This window comes from Sturnus vulgaris, chromosome Z (assembly GCF_052056855.1).
Source record: "Sturnus vulgaris isolate bStuVul1 chromosome Z, bStuVul1.hap1, whole genome shotgun sequence".
In the NCBI taxonomy this organism is placed as follows: domain Eukaryota; kingdom Metazoa; phylum Chordata; class Aves; order Passeriformes; family Sturnidae; genus Sturnus; species Sturnus vulgaris.
In genome coordinates, this window is record NC_142283.1 from 39,032,264 (window position 1) to 39,057,803 (window position 25,540).

Sequence of the window (25,540 nt, forward strand, 5' to 3'; positions counted from 1 at the left end):
TACTGCCTCTACTTGAAATGTCTCAGCTCCACAGAGGTGACTGGAATGGAAATATATTATTACTTTGAAGTGGCAATTGTTATCCTTCCCATAGCATAGCCTATTAGGAAGAGTCCTCTGCAACAGAAAGAATATTTTTTTTTGTTAAAGGAAAAATATTTCACTGCCTGTGGTAAGTAAAAATAAGTAGAAATGTATGTTTTTGTGATATGAGAGAGAAAATGCACCATTTTTTCCCCCTCTTACTGCATCTGAAGTTTTTCTTAGACCAGCATGTGAATGACACCCCATGCAAATATATGTTCAGCATTGAAGCAAATTGAGTTAAACTTCACCTGCAACTGCTTTTTTGAATACACATATATATGTGTAATTTGTTTTGGGATCTGCAAAATCTTGCACATAGTCTTGCATATTATCAACAACTGAAATTTGTGATAATTGAAGCTCGACCTCAGGGATGTAGATTTGCCAGAGAAGTCTTTATCAAGTAATCACAGTGATCTAGCAGGCTGTCAGTTCAGTCATATAGGGGAAAAGAAATTTTAAAGCTTGCCATGAGATCATGTGTTATTTTCTTTGTATTTTTAATCAGTTAAAATAATAGATATTGTGTTTAAATTTTGAAAATATACATGTCTATTTAATATTAGCTTTCAATTTGTGTTAAAGCTTATTTTAAAATACTAATATAGACCAAGTTTATCGTTAGTATGGGAGAAGTAAGGGAATAATTTAACATTCTGAAGCAGTTTGACTTTACTGTTCTTTTACGTGTAGGCACATGAAATATGAGAAATTAAATTATTTTACTAATGCTCGTGTCATTATCTTTAAAATTTAGATCCTGGATGGCTTTCTGTCTAGCACAGGGGTACTGCTATCCAGAGTTTGTGAAGAGTCATAGGATTCTCTGTGGCAGAACTTCATGAAACTTGTAATTTAGAAGGTGGTTTTTAATTAGACAGAAATATTTTGCTCTTTTCCAGTATTAGCCAGGTAAACACTCTTTCACCAGTTCTATAGAGAGCAACTAAATCATGAGGTATGCCAGGCAAGTTTGGTGCACTGTGTAATAATAATTCTGATTTTATGGAATCCCTGCTTCATGGAAGAGACAGTATTGGTTTCCAGTGAAGCTGCAGTTTCACTGGTTTTGTGCATTTATTACTGCTTATACTCACCCCAAAAGGGAAATAAACTGATGGTCTCATTGTGTGCATAAATGGCTGTGTTTGAACTGTCTGTACGCCCTTTAGCCAAGTAAGCCCTATACAAACCTAATACTGTAGGATCTGAGCACTTTTTAGTATTCTGATCCTAATCCATAAACTATAGCTAAGACTAACTGTGCTGAGCATTGATGTTGTGTTTTACCATCAGAGTACAAGTGTGTCTAATTCTGACCGGGAGGTGTGAGCCCTCTTGGCCAACTGAACAATGCTGAATCTCTCAAGATCGATCCAACCTATATGTTTCCTTTTCCTTGGGTTTTGGTCTTTTGCAATTACTTACCAACCTGAGCTAGAATATCTTTTCTCTCATGTAAGCAAGACAAGACTTACTTTTATGAGATTTGTCAAAAGATCCTGAGAAACTCAAAGAATAGGAGCAAATCTTTGTGTGAATATTTTGTGCAGCCCTTTTGTTTTTAATTGCTGCAGTGGTTGGCTTGAAAATGGTAGTATGGGAGGCAACTGTAGTATAACAGCTAGATCTAGAAAGCAATTCTTTTACCCTCAGGCAGGTGGTTGTTTGACCCAATATAGCTTCTTTAATCATTGAGCTACACAGCAGATTTGAGAAGGCTCCAGATGGAGACTGAACCTACGACCCCCTGACATAAAAACATCTATGATACCAATTACACCATCTGTTGGTCATAAAACCACATTCTCTATCTTTTCTTGGCTCTTGTGTTATACAAAAGCTGAAGGGTGATATTTGGAGCTGTTTGAGTTTATCCATGCAATTTAATGCAGAACACATTTTTTTCACAGAGAGGGAGAACAAAGCACAATAGCACTAAAGTTCAATTTACATTCTCAGTCAGTGAAAACAAAAATGAAAATAAAAAACAGTTGTCTGAGTCATTATTTATACCCAAACTATGGCTTCAATTGTAGTCTTTTCACAGTTCTTGTGATTTAAAAAAACCTAAAGAAAAGCTTCTACCACCATTGTCCAAGTTTCAGAGGGCCCTGATTTGAAACAAGATCTGTAATTGTAAATAGGAAGTTAAGGGAGGATTGAGGAATATGCAGATCACATTATTAGCCAATATGTCCCTAATACTGTACTCAGGGATTTGTGTTGGGTGGTAGTGTTTAGAAATGTGTATTATCTGAGTGTGGAGTACTGGAAAGCTGGAAATTTAACCACTACTCACATACCACTCCACATATCCTCAGAATCCCAGTGGATATAAGTCTTTCCTGTCTGAGCTTTCTGCTCAGGCTCATCAAACTATTATTCTGAAAGACTTAATAGACTTTGAAATGACATCCCAAGTTTTTTCCTTTTATCAGTAAAATAGTTAGCCCTAGGTGATTTATTGTGGCCATCAGAATGTGAAGTGAGGTACTGAAATACAAGGTGTCATGTATTAGGGATAAAATTGATGGCATAGGTCCATCAAAGCAAGGAAATGAAAGGGAGTGTGTTACTGGTGCAAAATGGGTAACTGTGATGAGGTAAGATTAACATCTTTAGGAATATTGTGTTCATATAATAAAAAATTTAGTTCTCTGTGGAGTTTGACTGGATTGTAGTTCTAGATATTAATCGCTGCTTATGGAGACTATATCATCAAATTGCCTGACTGCTTTTGCACATAATGTCTTACAACAAGAAGAGTTTGGATATCTTTCTTACCATATGGTGGTGTGTTGATAGGTAGTCAAACAGAATAGAAAGCTAATGCCAGAAATACATGACCTATGCATTCTGGTATCATGTCTGACGGATGGTTCTGTGCTTTGTGGTCAGTGAAGTCCCCACAACATTGCTCTTTAGGAAACTTTGTGCTCTAATACCATCATTTATCTGTCTAACACAAAAATAAATGTTTGCTATATTACATCAGTAGTCTAGATACACAGTAGGCAGGGAAGATAATTCATAAAAGAAAGCCCAAAATCCCCACACATGGCCAGTCCTTTTGTGTTAAGGAAGCTGGCTGCCTGTGATGAGAATGAAGCTGTGAATAAAGCAGTTAACGTGTCTGTTACTACATTGTTGTTTTCTTATTATTGCACCATTATTACTTTTTAATGAACCGCATTTTTATTCAAGAAATGATAGATAATCCATGAAAATGGAAGGGAAAGGGTTGAGAACTGAAATTGACAAGTTTCTGTAGAATCTTTGCCATTGGTTAAACTGAGGAAAATATTTGAGTTTTCTCTTTTGAGTTATTCCTTTTGTGGATGTCTCCGTAGGGATATATCACTGTCCTGGCAAATAGAATTGTCGTGTTGAAGCCAAAAGAAAGTGAAAAAGTGACAAAAGCACAATTCAGATATATTTTTCTTATGCCATCAAAATAATTGGGCATCCTGTTGCCAGGACCTTTGTCCTTGGTTAATACTAACATGTCCTGTAGAAGTTATTTTCATGATCTGTGATAGAATCTGTACTTGATGGTGACATGTAATGATATGAAATACAAATAATGATGATTGTCATGAGTTCAGACTCAACTTTGTTGTATTCATCTTCATAAACAAACTTTGATTCTTCAGCGTGTGTTTATGTCAGTGAAAAAAACTTTTCTGGTGATAGAATTTAGCATTTCAATGTAGCCACAGATTTTCTATTTTTTTATATATTAACAATAAGATTCATCTTGCTGTTTTTATAAAAAATCTTGGAAAGGATCTCAAAGGGTCCTGTAATCTGTTTTGAAGCAGAATCAAGTACATATCAATAGTTGGCAGTAAAGTCTAGTCTTAATCTGATACTAGAATACTTCTGCTGAACACAATTAAATACGAATCATACTGGATCCAGATCTGTCTGCCTAGGAACTTGTTATCAGATTTCTGTCTACAGCAGACTAAGGAACACCTGTAAGAAAGATTACTTTACCTCAGTTAAAGGTATCCTTTCTGCTTCCTAAGATCTTGATAATCTTAAATGTGCAAAACAACATTTTTATTGGTTAAACCCTGCAGTGCTGATCTCATTTCCTTTACTTACTATCACTATGCAAAAATTATTTTACTATCTCAGATATCCTTCTTGGAGTTCTTTCCATGTTTGGAAACATTGTATGCTGGGTATTTAGGTGTTCCCTTATGCTTTCACATTACTTTTTAACCCTCAATATGTTAAAATTGATGCAACTGAAGCTTAGCAGAGAGGCCTTCACTACTTGAGTGGAAAAGGAAGGATTTTTTTGTGTGTAGATGAAGATCAGTCTTCTGAAGCACAGATTGAATGTCAAAGTGGTATGCGTTTTAATATCCTGATCAGAGACACAGGTTTTATTTCTGTTATTGTCACACTTTCTGTAAAATGTTGATCAATGTCTCCATGAATTCTTCATCTCTGAAAAGTTAACACAGTTTCTTTAATTTTGTCTTGCATATATTAATGTTTTCTTAAGACTTTGAAAACCTCTGGACCGAGAAGTTTTGTAGTATAAAATATTTATTATGACACTGATCTCTGTTTTCAAGTCCTGTGTCTGCTTTGTAATTTATAGTACATCTTTGGATCTCTTTTGGAAAGAACTGTTTCATCTGAACTCCTTCATAACTTCTGACAGGCCTGTCTAAATATCCAATTAGAGCAATGCTGACAGTTAAACTTGAAATAAATTTAAATATGGCAGGCTGTGGTGGTTATGGTTATCAATGTATGTATTTTGGACAGATGAGTCTCTCATAAGGTTTAAGAAGACCAAATAAATGTAGGTAGAATAAAGCTGTTAAGTGCCATCAGATTGCATCAAGTATTTCTATATATGGTAGTTCTAAAAAATATAAACTGCAATATTTAATCCCTTTGTTGGAAGGTATGCATGTTTTTGTTTATATAGAAGCTAGTTGTATTACTTTTGTTAGGCATGTCTGATTAAATTTTGCTAAGAAGATTGTAGAATAGTTCCCATGTGGATACTAAGTTTCTTTTTATAACATTTTAGATTTTATTGTTTCCATAAGTTTCCAACTTCATTCGAACCTTTGTTTCAAGTCTTCCCAACAAATTTTAGTTATGATTGTTCAAATCTTCTTTGTAATATATTGCATCAGATTTTAAAGCAAATGCTGACAGCAGCAGTATTTATGCCCTGCATACCAAGCAGATACCACATGGTTTGAATAATGGGCACCCCTGCTGAGTGTGGATGAAATCAAAATCTTTCATAGTCATGTAAAATGCACTGATAGAAATCTGTCTTTAAATGTGCCTTCTTATTTAAAGAGTAATTCTTTTAGAGTTTATCTTGACACTGATGCATGTATGTGATTCCCACAAATGCTAATGCAAACTGAGAAAGTTGTAGGCTTCAAATTCTCCCAGAAGTCACCCCAAACTTACATACCACTAAATAAACAAATGCCATGGAGTTCATTGTACATAATAGGAAGGCTAATTTTAAAGCCTTAAACATCACAGTTCTTTGGATGTTATCAATACTAAAGACAGAGGTTTTTTGATGAACTTTGCCCCAAAATTCTTTACAACAGTTGCTTCTTTTGTTTTGTTTAAAATATTGAAGTTGTAACTAAAAGTAAGCAGAAAAATTTAAATTTCCAAAAGTAGCAATAACTCAGTCATATTGTACATGTGGAAAATATTTGTGTTTCAGCTAAATTTTTCTTGTGGGAATTTTATTGCTTGGGAATACAGTAACATAATTTTTTAAAATTCCAAATGTAAAAAGAAACTGAGTGTAGAACAAATATATGCAGAACTCTGTTTTAGTTATCTTCTCCTTAATGCACTGTTAATGCTGTCTTTTTCCTTTTGATTTAATGGCATTGTTTCCAAAGAATTTAAACAAAAAAAGAAAAAAATTGTGGGTTTAGGATGCTGGTGGTTAGTTGCATTAGAAGATCTTGTAAGATTCTTAATTTCAATAATATACATGGTTTTATCAGTATAAAAACCATGTCTCTGGTACATCATTAATAAAACACCCAGTATATGGTCTGTGTGTTCTAGGAAGTCAAGCTCTTGTCCACAAAGAAAATTCCTCAATTTGGTTGATATCTGAGAAAATCTGTCCATGTCATACTCATCTCCACTAGCTGCAGTTCTGCTAAAAAATATTGAAGCTACACACACACAAACACACACACACACACACACACACACATTTAACAGTGGGAAAAATGATTTCTTATTATTCCTTCCATCCAGATATATTTAATTAGTTGCTTTTATTTCTATTGCCATGTGTGGCTCAGAAGCCCTCTGCTCCGCTGAAGTTTTCAGTATGAGCAGCCCTATAAGTCACAAAAGAACAAAATCTTCCAATTCCTCTCCTACTCTCTCTCTCTCTCTCTATTTATACATATATATATATATATATATATGCTGTCTTTCCCCACTTCCTATTGAAATAAAAGCTCTGCAAGGGTAGGAACGCAGAGGTTAAATCGATCACCTTCATATGTTTTATGTTACGTAGTAGAGCAAACTTTCTGCCAAATAAGTCTACGCCTTCTTGTCTGACTTAGCTGCTATTAAATACCAAGTACTTCAGAACAAACCACATAGAGAACTAATATTGCCCTCCATTGTCTTTTGCTTTTCCTATTATCCACAACTTGCAGGCAACAGAAAAAGTGCTGTTTAGATTCTTCCCATTTGTCTTTGACATTCTCAGGGTGCTTCAGTTCAGAGTTGGAAATGAGCTGTCCTGTTTCTCCACTTGGTATTTTTCTTAGGAGGGTTGATTCCCACACTGCTTGGTAACTGCAGAGGACCTGACAGAGGACAGTGGTGCACAGTGTCTTATTTCTGCTGGGCCAGCATTGCCTAATGTTAGCTGTTGCACAAGGCAGAGACTGGCACATGCTGGGGACTTTTCGATGAACTCTTCTCCACAAAAATTACACTGGTGTCTCAGAAATATCATCAAGTCTATGCAATAGCTCAGAGCATCTGAGTCTAATTTAACTGTGCTATTTAATATAATTACAGATTTGTTGCAAGAGGTTGGCTGCTGCTGCTATGGTTGGTTGGGAAAGAGATCAAGAAGTGTTCATCTGAAAGGCTTTCTGATAAGGCAGATAGACACTTGTGTAGCGCAGCTGCTGATGTGGGGCAAGTAAGATAAGCCTCTATGAAAATCCATGATTCAGGAATTTTTGAACAGAAACCAAAGTAAGTTTTCTCTCCTTCTTGATCTTGGCCAAATCACAGCCGTTGGGGACAACAGTAGTGACTGAGCTGATAATCCTTCCTTGCCTGATTGCTTAAAGTGGGAATGTTGACTGATGCTAGATGAAGGGTAGTGGTCCCTGTAAGCAGAGCCTCAGATTAGGCAAAAATTCAGTTTCATAACTGGGACTTGGACCCCAAAATGTATTTGAACAAGTCCTGAAGTGAAACAGAACATGGTGTCATCAAAGTAGCAGACCAGCTACAAAAATATTGATTCCCCAATAAAAGGTAAAAAAGCTTACTGACTGAAACCCCTTTTCTTCTGCCTCTTGTGTATGGAGATAAGACCTGTGCACTCAGGAGAGTTATCTAATTTGCCCTTAGGTTGAGGCAATTGCCTATCTTGCTTGGTAGGTCAGGCTGAGTTTGCAATTAAATGTAAGACAAAACATGAATCATTTTTCTAACTATTACTTGTCTCCAGTCTTGTTGTGTCTCTTTTATGAATGAAAGATACAGAACGTAAAAGGGATGATGATAAGATCATGAAGGCAAAATATATTTAGATAAAGTTTCTCTGCTTATACACAGAAGAGATGGGACAATTAGATATTAAAAAGTCACTCTAAGAAAAACAAGGCAGTTCTAAAAGAGGACCAGAAAAGGCAGTTGTGTAGCAACTGCAACTATTCAGATTGCTTCAATGCAATAAAAGGAATGAGAAGAGGTAGAGGGCCTCTTCAAGTAAACAGAAATACCTCACTTTATTGTTTTGTTTTGGTAGATTTTTCTTGTAAACTCATATATTTATGGGGCTGGTGCACAAGCAGAAAGAAGGAAAAAGTACTATATAGAAGGTAGTAACACTGCCAAATCAAACTGATTTGAGTGACAATTATGACACTATTCAGCCTTGCAATTGGATATAATGAAAATGTGTATTTTAAAATAGTTTTGTTAGCACTATACTGCTTTTAATAGAAGTGAACCTCAACAATTCATGTGGGAGCTGGGAGCAAAATTTTTGCTTTTATTCCAGGTGATTGCCTTTGCAAATCTCTCTGAGGAGAAAAGTTATCTTTAAAATGTTTTAAAAGTACAATCCAATATAGTCACACATGCTTTATGTATTTCAGTGTGAAGTCTTTGTTGTCCATGCTGTGTGTGTGTGTGTGTGTGTGTGTGAAGTGTTATTCAAAGTTGTAAATCTATTTGAGCCCAAGTCACTCTCACAGGTTCCTGTTCTTTAAGCATAATGCTCTGTGAATGCTGTAGAATACATTATTAGCTTATGGTGTACCAATATTTAATATTCATCAATATACTGATACTGAATGTTCTTTCCACATGTTTTGGAGTTCAGACTGTAGGTAAGAGAAGGGAAAAACGTGGCAGACTGTCTTCCTCTGGATTGCAGACTAAAGGGAAAACCTGGCAATGTGTACTGAGAGCCAGCAGCACTCACCTGCTGCGTGCTGCAGAGCACAGCAGCACAGAAGGGATTGTAGTTGTATTCATGTTCCCATTACTGTTTGTGTGTTGTCTTGTAAGTTCTTCCTGTAGCTGCCTGCTCTTGCTCCCTTATGTGTGTGTGCAATATGTACACCCAAGCCTGGGGGAGGAGAGGGAAGGTTTTTATTTTACCACATGGCTGATCCCAGAATTGCAGTATTGTAGTGTGTTTGGCTTGCCTCTGCAAGACTGTTTGTTGTCTATTTGGGGGCTTTTTGGGACTCCAGAGGCAGAGGAGTTGCACAAAACTTCATGTCTATAACGTGAGAAAAAATAAATTGTGATTCTTATTTCTGGTTTCCTTACAAATACTCTTTCTCAAGCATATCCATCTATTTATAGGCCTGAACCTCCATGTTCCAATCCTGAAGACTACCTGCTCTCCAGCTAAGGCTACCTTTAAAGAATAAAACAATAACAAAAAAACCCCAAACCAAAACAAATAAACAAACAAAAAAAACCCCAACAAAATGCCCCCAAACCCAGACCACACTGAATTAAAAAAACAAAACAATACTCATCTTTAATTCCCAGCTTCCCCTGTAACTGTCATTTAGAAACTGACAGGCACATCCAGGCTCTCAAAAGAACATTCTCCATAGTCAATACCCTGTGGGTGCTGGCTTAAATTCTTGGTTCAGTTCAGGGTTTGTTTGACACTTTCATATCCAGATGATCTTTCAAAATTGAGTAATATAGAGTTTTGTAATGACTTGCAAAGATCTGATGCATTTTGAAATTGAGATCTTATCCTGTATAGTGCACAAATCTATGGTGTAGGATCTACTGGATGTTGTATCTGTCTCACTGACATAATGATGTGTTTTTGGTCTTGCCTTGAAAACTGCAATCATTAGCATTTTATCCCAGTACTGTGAGCTTGGGTGGTACATTTATAGTTCTTTATGAACGCTGCAAGTAACTTAGGGTGTCAAGGATGACTAGACAGCCTTTTTTCTACTTTGCAATCAGTCAAATGTCTGCTGGTTGGTGCTCCAACCTGACAGCCAGAACTTGCCTTGCAGTTTACATAAGTTAAATAGCTACAATTGTAATTGTTCACACGCTATTTACAAAACTATAGCATACTAGTGACATGGAATAGCTGACATAACTAAAATAAATACATATAAGTAATTTCAGTGCAACCAACAAGATGATAGTGAAAACTGCATGAAAAAAGAAACTTGGTTTTATTTTTTGAGCATGATACTAAATGCCAAGATCACTCTTTAGTGTAATCATAGCAATTTCAAGGAGTATTTGAGTCCTAAATTAAATTAAAACAGACATTCATGTTCTTGTTTAATTTATATACTGAAAACCTAAACCCCTGCCCCTATTCAGATCTTCGTCTTCAATAACTCATTCTGTAATTATTTCACTTGTTGGAGTAATGGATACAGAAGAGAGATGCAGCTTTTTCGCCCCTTTCAGTTTTTATGATTAGAGAGGTTTGAGGGTGCATCAGTCTGAAGACACCACAGGATGCTCATACCATTGGGTGAATGATTTTACAAGTTAGGGCAATTGGCTCTGGTTTTGGGAGTGTTGTCTGTTTCATTTTTATGAAACGAATGAAACACTTTATTATTTCCTGTGGTTCTAGGCATGAGAAATATCCTTGGTGATCATTCTTTAATAAGAGTGTTGATGGTATGAATGCTTGCAGATTTGTTTATTCAGTGGTGGGTTGGCTCCTTTAGCAGTACTACTTGACATGGTTGTGTATGTTGACCTGGAAATAAAAGCATGGACATGGCTCCTGAGCCTGTACAGAAATGGGTTTTACCTTCTGGAGGTAAAATAATTCCTTCAAAATATTTATTGTGTGTATTTTAATACACGCACACACATATATCCCTCAAAATCATGTATATAAAGCACAAGAAACACTGGTCTAGTAGTGTGGATCCTAATTTTTTTTTTTTGTAGGAAAAGATTTTCTAATAAGTGTTTTTAACTTACACGGTTTGGTTCACTAAAAAAAACCCCAACAAAACAAAAAACCACAGAAATGTGCAGGTTGAATGTAAACATGCAGTTCTTTGTTTGAATAGCTGCTCCAAACTATTTTCTTTTTGTTCAGTGTTTCACTAACTGCAACATTTATCAGACGACCAACAGTCTCATCAAATTCCTACACTATGCTCAGTGTCTGAGCAATCCTGCTGGGCTTCCCACTCCCATCCCAACTCTCCAGTTTGTTTGCATACAATGGCAGAGCTTCAGTAAGCGGAGTAGAATGTGTCCCACTCTTCTGCACAGTGTTTTCTGATCAAGTCACTCCCTGAGGACCTGAATGTTGAGAAGGGTTAAGAGCCCAGTTCTCTGTGGGTTAGGCTGGTATTTGCTGGGCCAATACATAACACTGAGCACAATCACCTCAGTTTTCTTCCAAAATGTGCTCTTCAGAAGACAGTGACTAAAACTGTGTGGGTGGTCAGAATCAGGCGTAGTTTGTCAAGAGTCTCAAGCATGGTGGCAGGAAAGTTTCCGGATCTCTGTGGAAGTGATCATTCGATTGCTGTGGCTGGTACAGTTCTGAACGTGTATAATTGATCACACAAGGAATGTTTACACCTAGCAGGATTCAGCTAGGAATGGATGTTCAAAAGTAAACAGATGCATTTTTGCATTATACATTCGGACTTTAGCGTCCAAATGCATTTACATTTGGACATAGTGAATCCTATGTTTTATACGCAAATCCTTTTTTCAGTTTTGGCCAATAGTGGGAATCTACATGATGAACTTTAATACTGTAGAAGAGAGCCCAAGAGTTGATCCTGAAAATGTGAAACATGTAGGTAATGTTTCCTGTGCTGCTTTTAATCACAAGAATAAAAGGATCAGGTGGGGAATTAAATTTTTTACTAAACATAGTGTACCAATTAAAGCTTATCTAAGCTTGCAGGATGGTTATAGACACACTAAGACCTCCAAGTTGGAACCACATTTAATCTTACACTTTCTTTAAAGTCACTTTTGCTATATTTATTATGAAAGCAGACAAAAATGGCATAGAGAATCCACCCAAATTCTGTCAGTGATTCCCAAGGAAGTTAATGCTGAATTCCAGCTTTGCCCATTGCTCTGAAGTGCTCCTGTCAGGCACATACCATATGGTCATGCAAACAAATACGTGCACAGCTTTTTCTTTCTCAAACAGTGACAAAACAGTTTGAGACCATATGCTGCACAACACGAGTGATCTCTCTAATGGTTTACTGGGGTGAACTGGGGGAACCAGCTCAGAATGTTGTTCCATGTGTCTTTGCTGTATATGTTTTTCTACAATACAGAGTCAGAATTTGTACTGTGGTTTCTTCACTGTAGTGACTGTACTTGCAATGTGAAATATGAATAGCAGTTTTTGTGGTTAGTGACAAAATAATCTGTGGAGCTGAAGGTGACTTAAATTCTCAGTAGCTAACTTGGCCTAGTCACTTAACCTTCATGACACAATGTTTCCCCTCCCAAGTCAGAAAAATGATTCACAACCAAAGTTTCTATCAAATGCTAATTTATTACCAAATGCAAAAGGTGGGTCTATGTGCTAGTTATTTTTCAAGATCTTTGAGAGCATAAGAGAAAAAACTAAAATATTTATTGGGATGATTATGCAAAATGTAAACTGATTTATGCAGACATCTTTATTTCCTATTCAGGTTGGAAGGCGAGTAACAGAGCTGTACCATCATAAATTTCTGACAAATATAGAGTTTAAACTTGTAACACCTTAAGAAGGTAATTGTTGCAGTTTTTAACCACCTAAACTTTGTTTTAAAAGTCATAGCACTGTCTCTGTTTTAGTTTCTTGGGGGCACTTCTTCACACTGATTTTATTTATCAGTTTGCAACTAAATTTCTTTAGTTGATGCAGAGCTAAGAGGTGTTCTTAATAAAAGAAGGTGCAGAAGGAATTGATCTTGATGAATTGTGCTACAAAAAAGGGTGGATTTGTGAGGTCAGAATTTTGATGCAGGTCTCTGCTGTTAGTTATACACTGGAAATTATAAAGAAAGAGGAAAGTAGATTAACACATCATAATATACCTATAGCTGGCAAGGTAAATCAATGGTATGCATCAGTCTTTTCACCACAGAAAGGAAATTAAAGGTGCTCTAGGAGAGAAATCATCTCCAGCTCTACGTTGAGCTCAAGTCACTCATCATCAGAAAAATTAAATCAGACTCCCAACATTTTGGAGGAATGAGGGAATATTCAGTGTGGCAGGAAAAAGGATTAGGGTGATCAGGGAACACATAACTGATGATTTCAAAGGAAATCAAAAGATTTAGGATTTTTTTTTTTTTTTTTGTAACAACATATAGGTTGAGGTGTGAATCTGTCATTTCATGTCATAGAGAGGGGAGGTGGGAAGGGTAGTAGTGGCACAAGAGAGAAGGAATATAAACTGATCTGAATACATATAGTCTGGAATTTAGGAGCATGTTCCTAAGTATCAAAGAGGCAAAGTGTGGTGCAGCCTTTAATCCAAGGAATGGAGTTTATAAAAAGGATCATCGTTACTTTTACCTTAGGTTTCATATGTTTATGAAAGGGATTTTAAAATGTGTTGTTGTGATAGCAAGGGGCTGAAGTCAGTCAGTCCTACATTCCTGCCAAAGAGGGATCAGGACCTTCCTTTGTCATTCTTAGGTGCCAGAAGAATTTTCAAGATGGAATTGAGAAGCTGAGAGGAAAGAAACAGGGTGCAAAAGGAGGAAGAATGAATATGTTGTAAAGTTTGCCTTTGTTTGCATTAAGACGTAAATTTAGTGGAAAATTAATTTCATTAAAATTATCGTGAATTTAGAGCTTGATTTGGAGAAGAACTTAAAGGGATTTGTATGTATTCAACATTCCTCAGCATCAGATCTTTAGAAATGAAATCTAAAACAGTAGAAATGTATTTGCAGAGAAGACATCTAATTAAATATGCTGTTAAAATATAACTTTTAAAATGCAGCAATTAAATGGCTGAACTGTATTCTTGGAGCTTATGTGAGGTAGTTAAAAGAAGCCTGCTGACAGTTCTGCTTTATCTCAGAATACTAATTTCTTTGAACTGCAAATCCAAACCAAGACAACTAATTCTTCCCTCCCTCCCCGCCCCTCCCCCCCAAAAAAATAATCTGTTCGAAAAGCTTACTTAAATTATGCCCAAAATGCTGTTATTTCTGATAGTAAATAACTTGGAAATACTTTGAAACTTTACTGGCAGGAGAACATTTTCTGCCTGCTGAAGACAGAGAGCAAACTTTACTTTTGACGCCCTATCCTGAGAGAACTGGTAGAGCACAAAGAAGATCCCAGCCGAGTGGTTCTTGCCTCTCGGAGTACGTGCCGCGAGGCTGACGCCCCTGAGCGTTTTGGGGGCAGGAGAAGCTATGTTTAATCAATTGTTTTTAACGCTACAGGGGTGCAAAAACTCTTCAGTTGTGCAGCGAGAAGGAAGAAGGAGAAAAGCCGTAGCGGTTTTGCCTGATGTGCCCTTCGCCCACTTCTTTTTGTTTTATTGGGGATTTTTGTGAGGAAAGTTGCTGGCTCCTGAGGCTTCTGGGAGCAAGACTCGCGTTTCAGAGGGGGCCCGAGTCCTGCTGGCTCCTGGTGATGGTCGAGCGCGGAGGGAAAGTGTGTGCGGACCCGCCCGGGGCCGGGGCCGGGGCTGGGGCGGGAGGCTGTCCCCAGCAGAGGGTGCCGGAGCGAAGGGACCGTCCTTGCCCTGTCCGCCCCTCGGCGCCGCTCCCCTCCCCTGTGCCGGGTCCCGGGTGACGTTCGGATGCTGGGGAAGGAGGAGGCGGAGGAGGAGGAGGGGAAAGGAGCGCGGCTTCCTCCGCCCCCACTCGGGGACGGTCCGTTAGCGGGAGCGCAGGGCCGGGGCGGCGGTGCCCGGGACGAGCTTGCGGCAGCGCCACCGGAGCCCTCTCCGCCCGCAGGCGCTGCTGGCTGCGGCTCCCTGCGGGATCTGTGCCGCGGCGGCCGGGCGGCAGCATGGACCCCGCGGCGGCGGCGGGACGGCGGGGGGCGGCGGGCCGCCTCCTGCTCCTGCTGGCGGCCGCCTCGCTCCTTCTCCCCGCGGCAGGTAAGGAGCGGGACCCCGGCTGCAGGGGACGATGCTTCTGCTCTTCGAGTAGGAGCGTGTGGGGAGAAGGCAGGCAGGGAAAGCTGCTCCGGTTCCTAGGAGAATTGCGCGTGTCCATTTGGGACCGGCGGAGCCGCCAGTATCCCCAGGTGGTGATTCATGCTGGCTACTTTTTCTTTCTTATCTTTTTTGTTGTATTTTATTTTATTTATCCTCTCTCTTCATTTCTCGCTTTCTTTCCGCCATCCTTGTTTTTGTTTTTTCGTTTTTCTTTTTTTTTTTTTTCTTTTCTTCCCCCTCGGTTCTTCTTGGCACAATGGAAACCTGATGTTGTGTTCTTTACGAGGGGGCGGGGGTTGGCAGGAGGCGAGGGTAGCTAAAGTTTTTACCCCGAGCGCATCCCCGCTCCTCTGCCCCGCTCGGGCGGCAGGCGCTTGTGCCTCTTTTCGGCCAGTTCAGCGCTCCGAGGGTGGTTGGTAGCCACTGAGAGGTCAGGGTGGAAGGAGAAAGAAGGAGAAAACAAAGGAAAAGTTCAGGGTTTTGTTATTGCCGAGAGTGGATAGCAATGAGTGGAGCTTCCTCCTTCACTCTGCCCGCCCTCCAGCCCCTCTCCTCGGAATGGTTATAATAATGTGTTATTATTTGGGACGTTGTGCTGCCAGAATCCCAGCGGGAACCAGGAGGGGATTAAAGTTGAGTGGGCGAGGAGGCAGCCGCCGTGCTTGGAGCTCATGGAGGCTTGGAGAGGTTTCTTTCTGTGTGTTTTTGGACTTCAGAGGTCCTATTTTCTCTGTGTACCTGGTCGACCCTCAGGGACTGAGGAGGTCAGACTCTGGGCTCAGGAAACACTAGGACGGTTCATTGAGCTCCGCGATTCTTTTTAGGGCTGAATAAACTGTTCCTATTAACATCTGACCTTGCGCCGTGGCAGCAGCGGTGCGGCGGCTGAATAGATGCCAGTTTGTCCGGTATCTGCGAAGTAGCGCCGTGATTTGCAAGGAACGTGTGGGGTTGAAGAGATGGTTGAATATGGTGTAAGACACAGTTCCTGTAAAAGAAGCAGCATAAACGTCTTTTTAAAAATTATTTTTAAAATTTTTGTGCTTTTTTTGGTTAAAAATTTTTCCCTTCTCCACTCGCGCCTAAGTTGTATGGTGCTTTCAGAGCAGGAAAGGGAAGGCTTAACGTTTTCGTTTTCTCTGGGATGTGAAATGCACCGTCGAGGTAGGAGCTGCCGGATCCAGCTCTTTGATCTTTCATGAAGCCATTCTCTGGAAAATTGCCCTCTCCCCCTCTGCACCAGATAAACCTTACTCTCAAAGTCCTTGCCGGGAGTCTTTGCCCAGGGACTGAGGGAGCAGATGACAAGGCTGCACCATTTTCATGCCAGGTTTGTAACTCTTCCCGTTCTGTCCTCACCGGCCAGCGCGGGAGTTCGGCGGGCTAGCGGTGCCTTCCTCCCCCACCTTTCCTGGCTTTAATTTAATTGCAAAGACGTGCTGGAGGAGACCGATGATGTCTTTAAGGAAAAACAGTGATGCTTCAGATTAGAGGGGACTTGTTAATCAATTGCACGTTTGAAAGAGCTTTTCTTCCCTTTGTTGCTTTCGCTAATCCATTTAGCTCTCCCCGGGAGGTGACAGATGCCTATATTTCCTGTTATTCAGCTCCGGGGTCCGAGGTCTTGCCATTTGTTGCCTTGCCATGTAGGGAGAGGGTCAGCAGAAAGCAAGAGGTCTGGGAGCTTTCCGGGGTGAGAGCAGGAGGCGGGCATGTTACAGCTCGCGGATTTGGGGTCAGTTCCCGTAGCGTTTATTTTTCCTAGAGCCTTTATTGCTCCCTTTGAAGAGGCTGCCCCGCTGCTCTGCCCCTCCTGCGGGGTCCCGGGCTCCGGGGATCCCCCGGGGCCGCAGGGAGGATGGAGTTCGTCCTCCCAAGGCTGTGAGAGGAGATGCCAGATTGTCTGTCCCCGTCCCTGCTTTATCCCCTTTACCCTGAGCAGCTCGATCTGTTTTACGAACGGAGCGAGAGGGAGGTGTGCTCAAGTGTCCCGTGAATTTTTCTTCCTTCCTTCGTTCTCTTGCCCCCCGCTGCTGCTCGAGAGCACGGGCGCCGCTGCATCTGCCACGGCCGGACTCCCTCTGCCTTCCCAGAGCCTCCCCACGGCTTCCCGGAGGGTGGAGGGGTGCGGGATGCCGGGAACCTCTGGCGGGGATCTGCCCACGGTGGAGCGCCTGAAGCTAGGAAAACGTGCCGGGAGTGTGGGAGCGTACCTCCGTCTGCTATTGTGGCAATGAACTGCCCCGTCCGTCCGCTCTCAGGAGACATGCTCAGTTTCAACCTTCTCGGAGGCAGTATAAAATCATAAATAACCATTAAAACCATGTTTGGGGTTTATCTTTTCTCTCGCGCTTTTATTTTTTCTTTTTTTTTTTTTTTTTTTTTTTTTAGCACCACCCCATACACAGGCTTGTGATTATCGTCTCAACCACCTGTAGAAAGTGTGGATTCACTCTACTTCTATAGGCATTAAGTTTAAGACTCCATTTTCTTCTCTGAATAAGCAGCACAATGGTTGAGAGCCCATAATCACAGCACTAAATTCTTGTGTACTTCTATTGTTGAGGGGTATTCTTCTGTTTAATTTGATTTGCCTAATGGTAAACAGAGTATTTGTTAATCTACATCTCCTTTAGAGGTTTATTTTTGAAAATGTTACTTCAGCCTTTTCAGCGTTCACTTTTAGAATATGGCCAGGTGAGAGGCAACGTTGAAAATGGTGATGCACCATGGACTCGGCTTACAGACTTTTGCCGCCTTGTCATTAAAGAGGAAAGAACATTTAACAAACTGGAAGTTAGCGCTCATGTGACTTGAGAAATATGCAGAATGCAGCATTAAAAAAACCAAAACCAAACAACCAAAACTCTGTCAACAGAATGTCTAGGAATGAAAATATATTGGTAACTCATGCCTATGATTTTGAAAGCCCTGAAGTTTGTAAACTTCTACCTAACTTCATAAAGGAAAAAAACCTTCTGATTTCTGAGAGTACCATGTTTGTGGAGAAATTAATGGAAGTATGGATTACTTCTGAATGCCTTCAAATGCTGAACTACAAAAGTTATAAAACACTTAAATCTTGAAAGTTGCGTAAGATTTAGCTATAGCTCCATCCTGACTTTAATAAAAGAGATTCAGCTCTAGAGACTGTACACAGGTCATCTGATAAAAGTCAGTACATCTTTGAGTACAAGGAGTTTGCAGATAGCTTTTAATTAATTATATTGACCACATTAACTATTTTTAGGTCAAATCTTAATCAAACATTTCTGGCGTTAATTAAGTTGTTAGTTTAGTGATGAGGTTTATCTTTGGGTCAAGAGTTGGCACTGGATTTTTTTTCCCCCTTGAGCGTCTCGATTAAATTAAGCATTTGTAGTGGAATAACGCCTTTTGCCTTAATCCCTTTGTTGCTGTAAACAGCACAGAAATGCAAGATGCTGGAAGAAAAGGATGAGATGAGAGACAAGGCAAATTAATCCTGTTTAGTGAGTTTTCTGTTGTTTGCAGAAAAGCTGATCTTTTTTCTAAACTCACTGCACTTTGTCTAAGGTGTGAATAGCTTTCAGGCTTTGGCATGGAAATATGTTTGACCACTAATTAGGAAACTGACAGTCTTAGTCCACCAACCAGTGAGAGAAAGAAGAATAAACGGAAAGAATGGTAAGAAATACTGAGTTTTGTTTGATAGCTGCGTGAATTTTCTGTATAGAAGACTTGTGGAGTCCTGTTCATGGCTTATTTTCCGAGTCTTAAATTCACATTTTAGATTTAATAAAAATATCTTTTAGAAGCAGTCAATATCTCAAGCTTTTAATCATACTTCTGATTAAGAGAATTTATTTTAAAGGTCTCTTTGTCTTTATTTTTTCAACATTGCAGACAAAGTATTAAGCAAACTTTCTTTCATTAAAAAAAAAATTATTCTTTCTATAGATGTTCTCTGTTGCCTTGTGTGGTTGCTCAGAAGGAAGAAATGCTACTTACAGTATTCCATCTAATTTATAGCATCTGTCACTATGTTCTCCGGGCAAAGAATGGTTTGCTATTTAAGTTTGTTTATTCATTGTGAGGCTGTTGCTTTATAAAGGAAGTTGTCATTAGGCTCAGCATGTCTGGAAAGCATGCAAGCACTCAAGTCTTCTAATCCAGTGACTACAAAGTAGTTAACGCTTCAAAGAAAAGGAACGACAGGATTTTGTTGCAGTGAAAGAAGATGCATTGTTTGTTAATCCTGATCTTAGTTGTTACTCTACTAAAGACTGCTACAGCATTGGTAGTAGTTATTTGAGACAAACATGGATTTTACTCGAATTATTGTCTTTTCTCTTTGTTTTGTCTAAACCTAAGTAGTGAAATGTCCCTTACAATATTTTTGCATTTACTTTTTCTGGGCCTTTGCCATACACCAATATTCACTTGCAGCATCCTGCTAGATAGTCTGATGTTTTCCACAGACTTGATTCACAAACTAGCTTTTTCCCTTGACATCTGTTTGTCTTTCTTGGTCATCTTGGGAAAGGACTTCCTCTTCCAAGTGATGCCAGTTGGTGATCTTTTTTTAAAACTAAAAGTGGCTGTACATGACTTTTCAGGCCATAAAATATACTTTCGAAAAAGTCAAAAGGTGATCTCTTAGCTATAAATCGTGACCTTGTCTTTTAGAGGGCAATAGGCAAAAGCTTTCATTTAAGAACACAAACAAATGTGCATTGTGGTATCAGTGAGAACAAGAAAACACAATAGAAATACATTTCACTAAGTAGTGCACTATTACTGCGATGGGCATAAGCAGATGAATTCCACCAACGTTGAGGACCCTGTGAGAGTATCCTTACAGACAGTTCCATCCTTCTGGGCTGGTGTTGCATCGGTCTGTGTGTATGTCCTTGAGTGCACATGCATCAGCACTAGTGTGTGCTGCTTCATGAAGCCCAGGGAACAACAAACTGCCCTGTGCTGACTGCATCAGCCCTCAAGTGTATTGGTGCCTTCTGGTTTTGCTGTAACGTGTGCCTGTCTTTGATGGTGAAGAAGAGTGATATAGTAGCTGAGGGACAGGAAGGGTATTACTGATTCTGTAGAAGGTATTTAAAGAATGAACGAGCCTGTCCCTCTGCGTCTAGAGCGGAGTTCTCCTAAAGAGACATCTCCTAAAGAGAAGGCTGTGTGGTTGGTGAGGGCGTAGTTTCATCAACACCTGAAGCTCTTGGTTATTCAGTTAAATCAGCAAGCCAGCTCCCCTAGAAAGTAGCCACAGAGAAAAAAAAGTGGATGAATACATGGATGGAGAATTAGCACAAGAGATAAAACATTGTTTTCTTCCACTGTAATGATTCTTGTTGAAGCAACAGGAAGGTGTTTTGTCTGGGTACAGCTTGCAGAAACAGCAAAGTGAAATTAATGGGGAACTGTTAGGGGTCACAGTTTGCCAGAGTTTGGTTTTAAAGTGTGAGTAGCTGAATCAGGAAATTAGATTGGATCCCCATTTGCCATTTTTTCCTTGAGCAATCCATCAATATCACATGGGACACACATACAATGTATCTTTTGGATTTGAAATTTCTATTCAGATGTGATTTTAAGACAGCAACAAATAGAATCAGTATTCTTTGTTGACAAAAAATACCATGTGTATATTGTCATACCTATGAAACTTCTCCTGAACTTAGATTTCTATCTTGTAATTCCTTTCCTGGACTTCCTTTTATATGAAAGGCATAAACATTTAATTCTGTGACTCCAGGTTACCAGTCTTCATCACTTGCCACTTGTCTTCATGAGAACTGCTCTAGGGTATTCATTTAACAGTTCATCTGGTAAGTCTGTTTTCAAGGTGAAGTAGTTTCTATAAATTATTTTCCTTGCGTCTCACAGTTTAACACCCTAACATTATTTTTTCCCCTGTGGTATTGTCTATATAAGAAGAATTATTTGACTGGTTGTACAAAGAAGAGGTAAATTCTGTAAGAATTCTAAAATTCGGAAGGCTTACTTTTCAAAACAATCGACACAGTTGAATCATATATGAAACTTATCAATGGATTAGTTCTTTACCAGAGCAATAACACAGTCACATATTCAATTATTGTGTAGATAGAGAACAGATAATGTATCACAAGAGACAGGAATAATTTTATTCATGTGTCTTTAAGTATAAAAATTATGGTTTGAAAATAATAAACTTGATTTCTACTAGTTAGAAACATTCTCCTAAGTCAAATGAATAAACAAAACCCAAAAATTTTGTATATAAGCCTAAAAGAGGAATCACAGAGCTCTACCAAAGGCAGGCTAGTGAGAATGGGAGGCTGGCTGCTGCACAAATGGAGGAGATTGCTTTCTTCCATGCCTACAACAGAATAGATGGATGTCATATCTCTAGCTTGGTTGTAAATGAGGCACAAAAGGTTTTTTTGAAGAACAAAGTTCAGGGGCAAAGATAAGCAGCCCAGGGAAATCCTAAGAGTAGGTTAACTTAAAATACACACACCTCAGCTGTTGGAGCCATGTTTCACAGGAAGATCTTAACTTTGCTCCTTTTTTTTTGAAAGACATTAATCTTTCACTTCTGAGGACCTTAACAAGTTGTAATTGTTGAACTTTCTCTTTTGCACATGGCAACGCCTTTCATTAAAATAAATTACCTCCTTTTGCTGCCCCAGCTCTTCATATGTATATATGTAATAAATAATAAGTAAAGAAATAATAATCTGAAACTGGTACAGTAGGTCCATATGGGAGCAGTATGATAAAACTGTAGGTGACTGTGGGACAGCCAGTGCTGGCAGAGGGGGCTGTGCATTGAGAGACAGGATATCTGAGATGCAGCAGTGCCACCTCAGATCAGAGAAGATGTGGTGGGACCTTGTTTGTTTGTTCTTCTTCTCTTTGGAAGCAGAACAAACAAAGGTCGGATGGTACAAGAATAAGATGTCTCTGGAAGCAAAAAGCCAAGGAGAATTGTTCTAGAAACATTAATTCAAATTGCTGGGGTTTGCATGAGAAATTATTCATATGAGTATATCAAAAGTATTGTTGAATAGAGCAAGATCTGAAAGTGAGAAAATGGAAAAAAGAAAAATGGTGTTACTTCGCAGTCTCGGACTACAGCAGCTAAGTTACTTTAAAGTAGGTTCTGTCAATATCTTGTATGAACCAATAATAAATAAAACTGCTTGAAAGTTTAAAATGCCCAACAATTTATGAAATTTTCTGCGTTATTCATCATCTTAAAGTTTAGGAAGAAGTTACAGGATGTAAAGAGAATGCTGAGATTTTTTATGTTTAAAATGAAAGAGTATGTATTCTGGAAGATAAGTTAACAACTATTTTTGGTATGCTTGTTTCTAGTTTGAAAAAGTGACACAGCAGAACTGTGTTATAGAAAAAGCCCAGTAATAACACTAGAGCTAGTAACGTTGCAGCAGTGTTGCTGTATATAATGAAATGTATCCCTTCTTAAAAATCCAAAAGTTTAAATAGGTAAGTGAAGGCTGCAGACAGAGAACCCAAATATAATATCATATGTACCCTTTTATTTCAGGCAATAACAGTTCTGTTCTGATTATAAATATGTGCTGGTTTCCATATTTTGCTCACAAGCTACAGGAGAATTTTTTTAATAAAATGTCCTCTTCACACATGCTGCCCCAATGTAGATTTGTCAAGTAATACAAAACTGTGGAAACTGTGTATCAGAGAGCTGACTGGACAAAAATTAACCCTGCAGGATCCAACCCAGCTCTGGCCAGGCTCCCTGAATTGGCTTCCCTCCAGTCCCATGGATAACCAGTATTGGTGTGAGGAAGAGACAATAGATGTCTGGGAGGGTGAGCACATGGCAGCCCTGGCAGAGCAGCTTAAATTGCCACGGAACTTTATTCTTGGAGACAGAAAATTGGATATGGAGAAATATCAACCTAGTTGTGTGAGCTAGAAATTTTAGAGACAATTCCACAATATTATTGGAATTGATGTCTGTCTAAGATTTGGATTATGCAGAGTGAAGCTGAACCTGTGCAGTTTAAATAAGAAAATTCTCACCCTCCTCAAAAGCCTAGTCTTCAAACAGGTGTTTGATTAGTTGTCAGATTCTCACCACAAACTGTCTTAGCCATTTGTCTTTGTGTTAGATCTCTTGAATCTTCAGCAGTTGTTGCTTAAGCTACATTTTAGGAGTCCACTGAGTTTTTCATTGCATTATAGGAAAGAATAGATGATCTTTGAAATTAAAGGTTGTAATAAAGCAGCTGGGTTTTTTCAGCACAATAAACAAGGAAATAGACAGAATCCAAGTTTTGTGAAAATTCTAAAGACTTATCAAAGCTTTCTGAATATTCTGTAAGTTGCAAATACTAAGAATCTTATCGAGTATATCTGTAATTAATCCATTAAATCTTACCACTTCCTGTGGAGAAATAGAGATCAGGCTTCTTTTGAGTAGATGTGAAACATTTCTTTTAGCAAGTTGAAAAGAAAAAAGCAGAGAAGTCTATGGCAAAGAAACCAGAGAATTGCATTCATATACAAATTTCCTTTACTGGGGAGTGGAAGATTAAAATAATTTATGATACCCTAGGAACTTGGTAGTTGAAGGATGATCTTAAACATTAAAAAATGTTCTAAAAATTGTAGTTACAGTGGTGGTTAATGATGACTCCTTTCATGGTAGACCAGAATACCTTACAAAGGGAAAAGTGGTAGTATGTAGATAAAATTGCAGGCTTGAATAGGATCTGAACCAAACCTACATGAGAAAAACATATCTGCTGTTGTTTCAGTTTTAAAAATAATGGTGCTTCATAGCTCTGCCTGGAAACAATTTAATACAACAAATTGGTTTTTTTTAAAAGTATTTCCAGCCAGACCAGAAGCAGTATTTAATAAATACCTTGAAAGGATGAGTCTGTTCTTTAGACTTGGTTTTGCAAACTCAGTGTATTTGGATGCTTGTATCTGAAATTGCAGATAGTAATTCAACCCATGTTTCTAAAGCTGATTTATCTTTTTTTTCTGTGGGTCAGTGTAGAAATATGATTCAGATATCTGTTCTCTTAACAGAGGTAGTAGAGAAGCTGTTACAAAATTCATGATACTGTGGTTTAGAAAGCAACAGAAAAAACCCAACTGTGGGTCTTTCAAATTTTATGTCTAGAGAGCATTTGGATAATGTTGCTCTTGAGAAAAATATGCTTATTTTTGCTAGTGTTTTATTTAAGAACATACCACATGCGGCAAATGTTTTGAAGAGGATCATGCTAGTCAAAGACAAGAGCATACAGAGTTAGGAAAGACAAGTGTCAGAAGTTACACTGGTCTGTAATCCAAAGGCCAAATTTAAAATCAGCTTTGATTCTGGAACATGGGGATGATGTGTTTATGCAGAAAGGACTGCAGAAACAAAGGTGTTGGTTTATAGCATATTTTCAGGATTACAAAACCTGGAAAATATTATCTCACACTTACTGAGCACTTACTATGTCCATGGAGGCAATTATTAGAAAGTCTTTGTTCAGTGTGAAACCCAAGAGCAAACTAGATTCAGTTTTCTTCCTGCAGACAAGGTCTTAATGATCAGTTAAATACTTACAATGTCATCTTCACTTGTACTAAATCAGATTTGCATGTGGTTTATAATTTCTAGAAATAGAGAAAAATTAAACCTCAGTACTATGGTATTAGGCTCTGTAGAAATATTTCAAGTGTCTTTACTTCTGTTATATTTTCTAGGAAGATCAAAGTCTTCTATAACCACAGTATGATTGAGGGAAAAAGGATCTAGAAGGACTTTGAGAGGTTGGATTATTTGTTCTTCAAGACGTAATCAACTTTAGCTGACATAGCTTGTTCTCCAGAGGTGACAGAGCAGAGATTCAGTGACTTCCACAGGCAGACATGTAGGCTTGGTGATTACTTACACTTGTTTGCAATCCAAATGCATTACTTCCTGTTACAATTTATTCTTCTACCTCTTGCTGTAATTATAGTTGATTTTATTTTTGTGGTTTCTGAAATAGTTTCTCAAACTTTTACAGAAATATTTCCTAAAAATTGTCTTGTCTCCCTGTAGGTATCTCTCTCTCAACACCCCTTTCACCCACTACTGTTTTCTCAGCCTTTCCTTATTTTCTGAATCTCATGGCTGTGCTCATTCTTTTCTACTGGACCTTCTCCAAAACATCCTTCTTGAAGTGTGCTAACCAAAACTGGTATATTCTAGCTCATGCTGTACCAGGACCAGCTGAAGGAAGATGATTGTTTCCTATATTTACTGGATGACGTTTTATTTCCCAAATTGAAGTCTGACTGTTTTGTCAGGCAGGGTGGCCTTACTCAAGTTCTGATCCACTCCAGATCTTCCACAAAGGATTTTTTCCAAACCCCTGTTTGGTACTAGTGAAATGGTTTAAGCAGGAAACTTTCTGCCTGTCTTCACTCTATTGCCCATCTTTACTCCCACCCTCTCCATATAATTTTTTGTTGGTGTGTGATTCTATTTACTAAGATCAGAATGCTGGCAGCACCTAACAT

General features: G+C 38.8%; 1 protein-coding gene across 1 annotated transcript in view; it reads left to right on the forward strand.

The window, feature by feature from the left end:
• The first annotated feature begins 14,812 nt into the window (after nucleotides 1–14,812).
• ROR2 (ROR family WNT receptor 2) overlaps nucleotides 14,813–25,540 on the forward strand; it is a 147,935-nt gene continuing 137,207 nt past the window's right edge. The window contains exon 1 of the mRNA XM_014869182.2: nucleotides 14,813–14,944. Within this exon, the coding sequence (XP_014724668.2) occupies nucleotides 14,854–14,944 (91 nt within the window). The 5' untranslated portion in view covers nucleotides 14,813–14,853. The remainder of the gene's footprint in view (nucleotides 14,945–25,540) is intronic.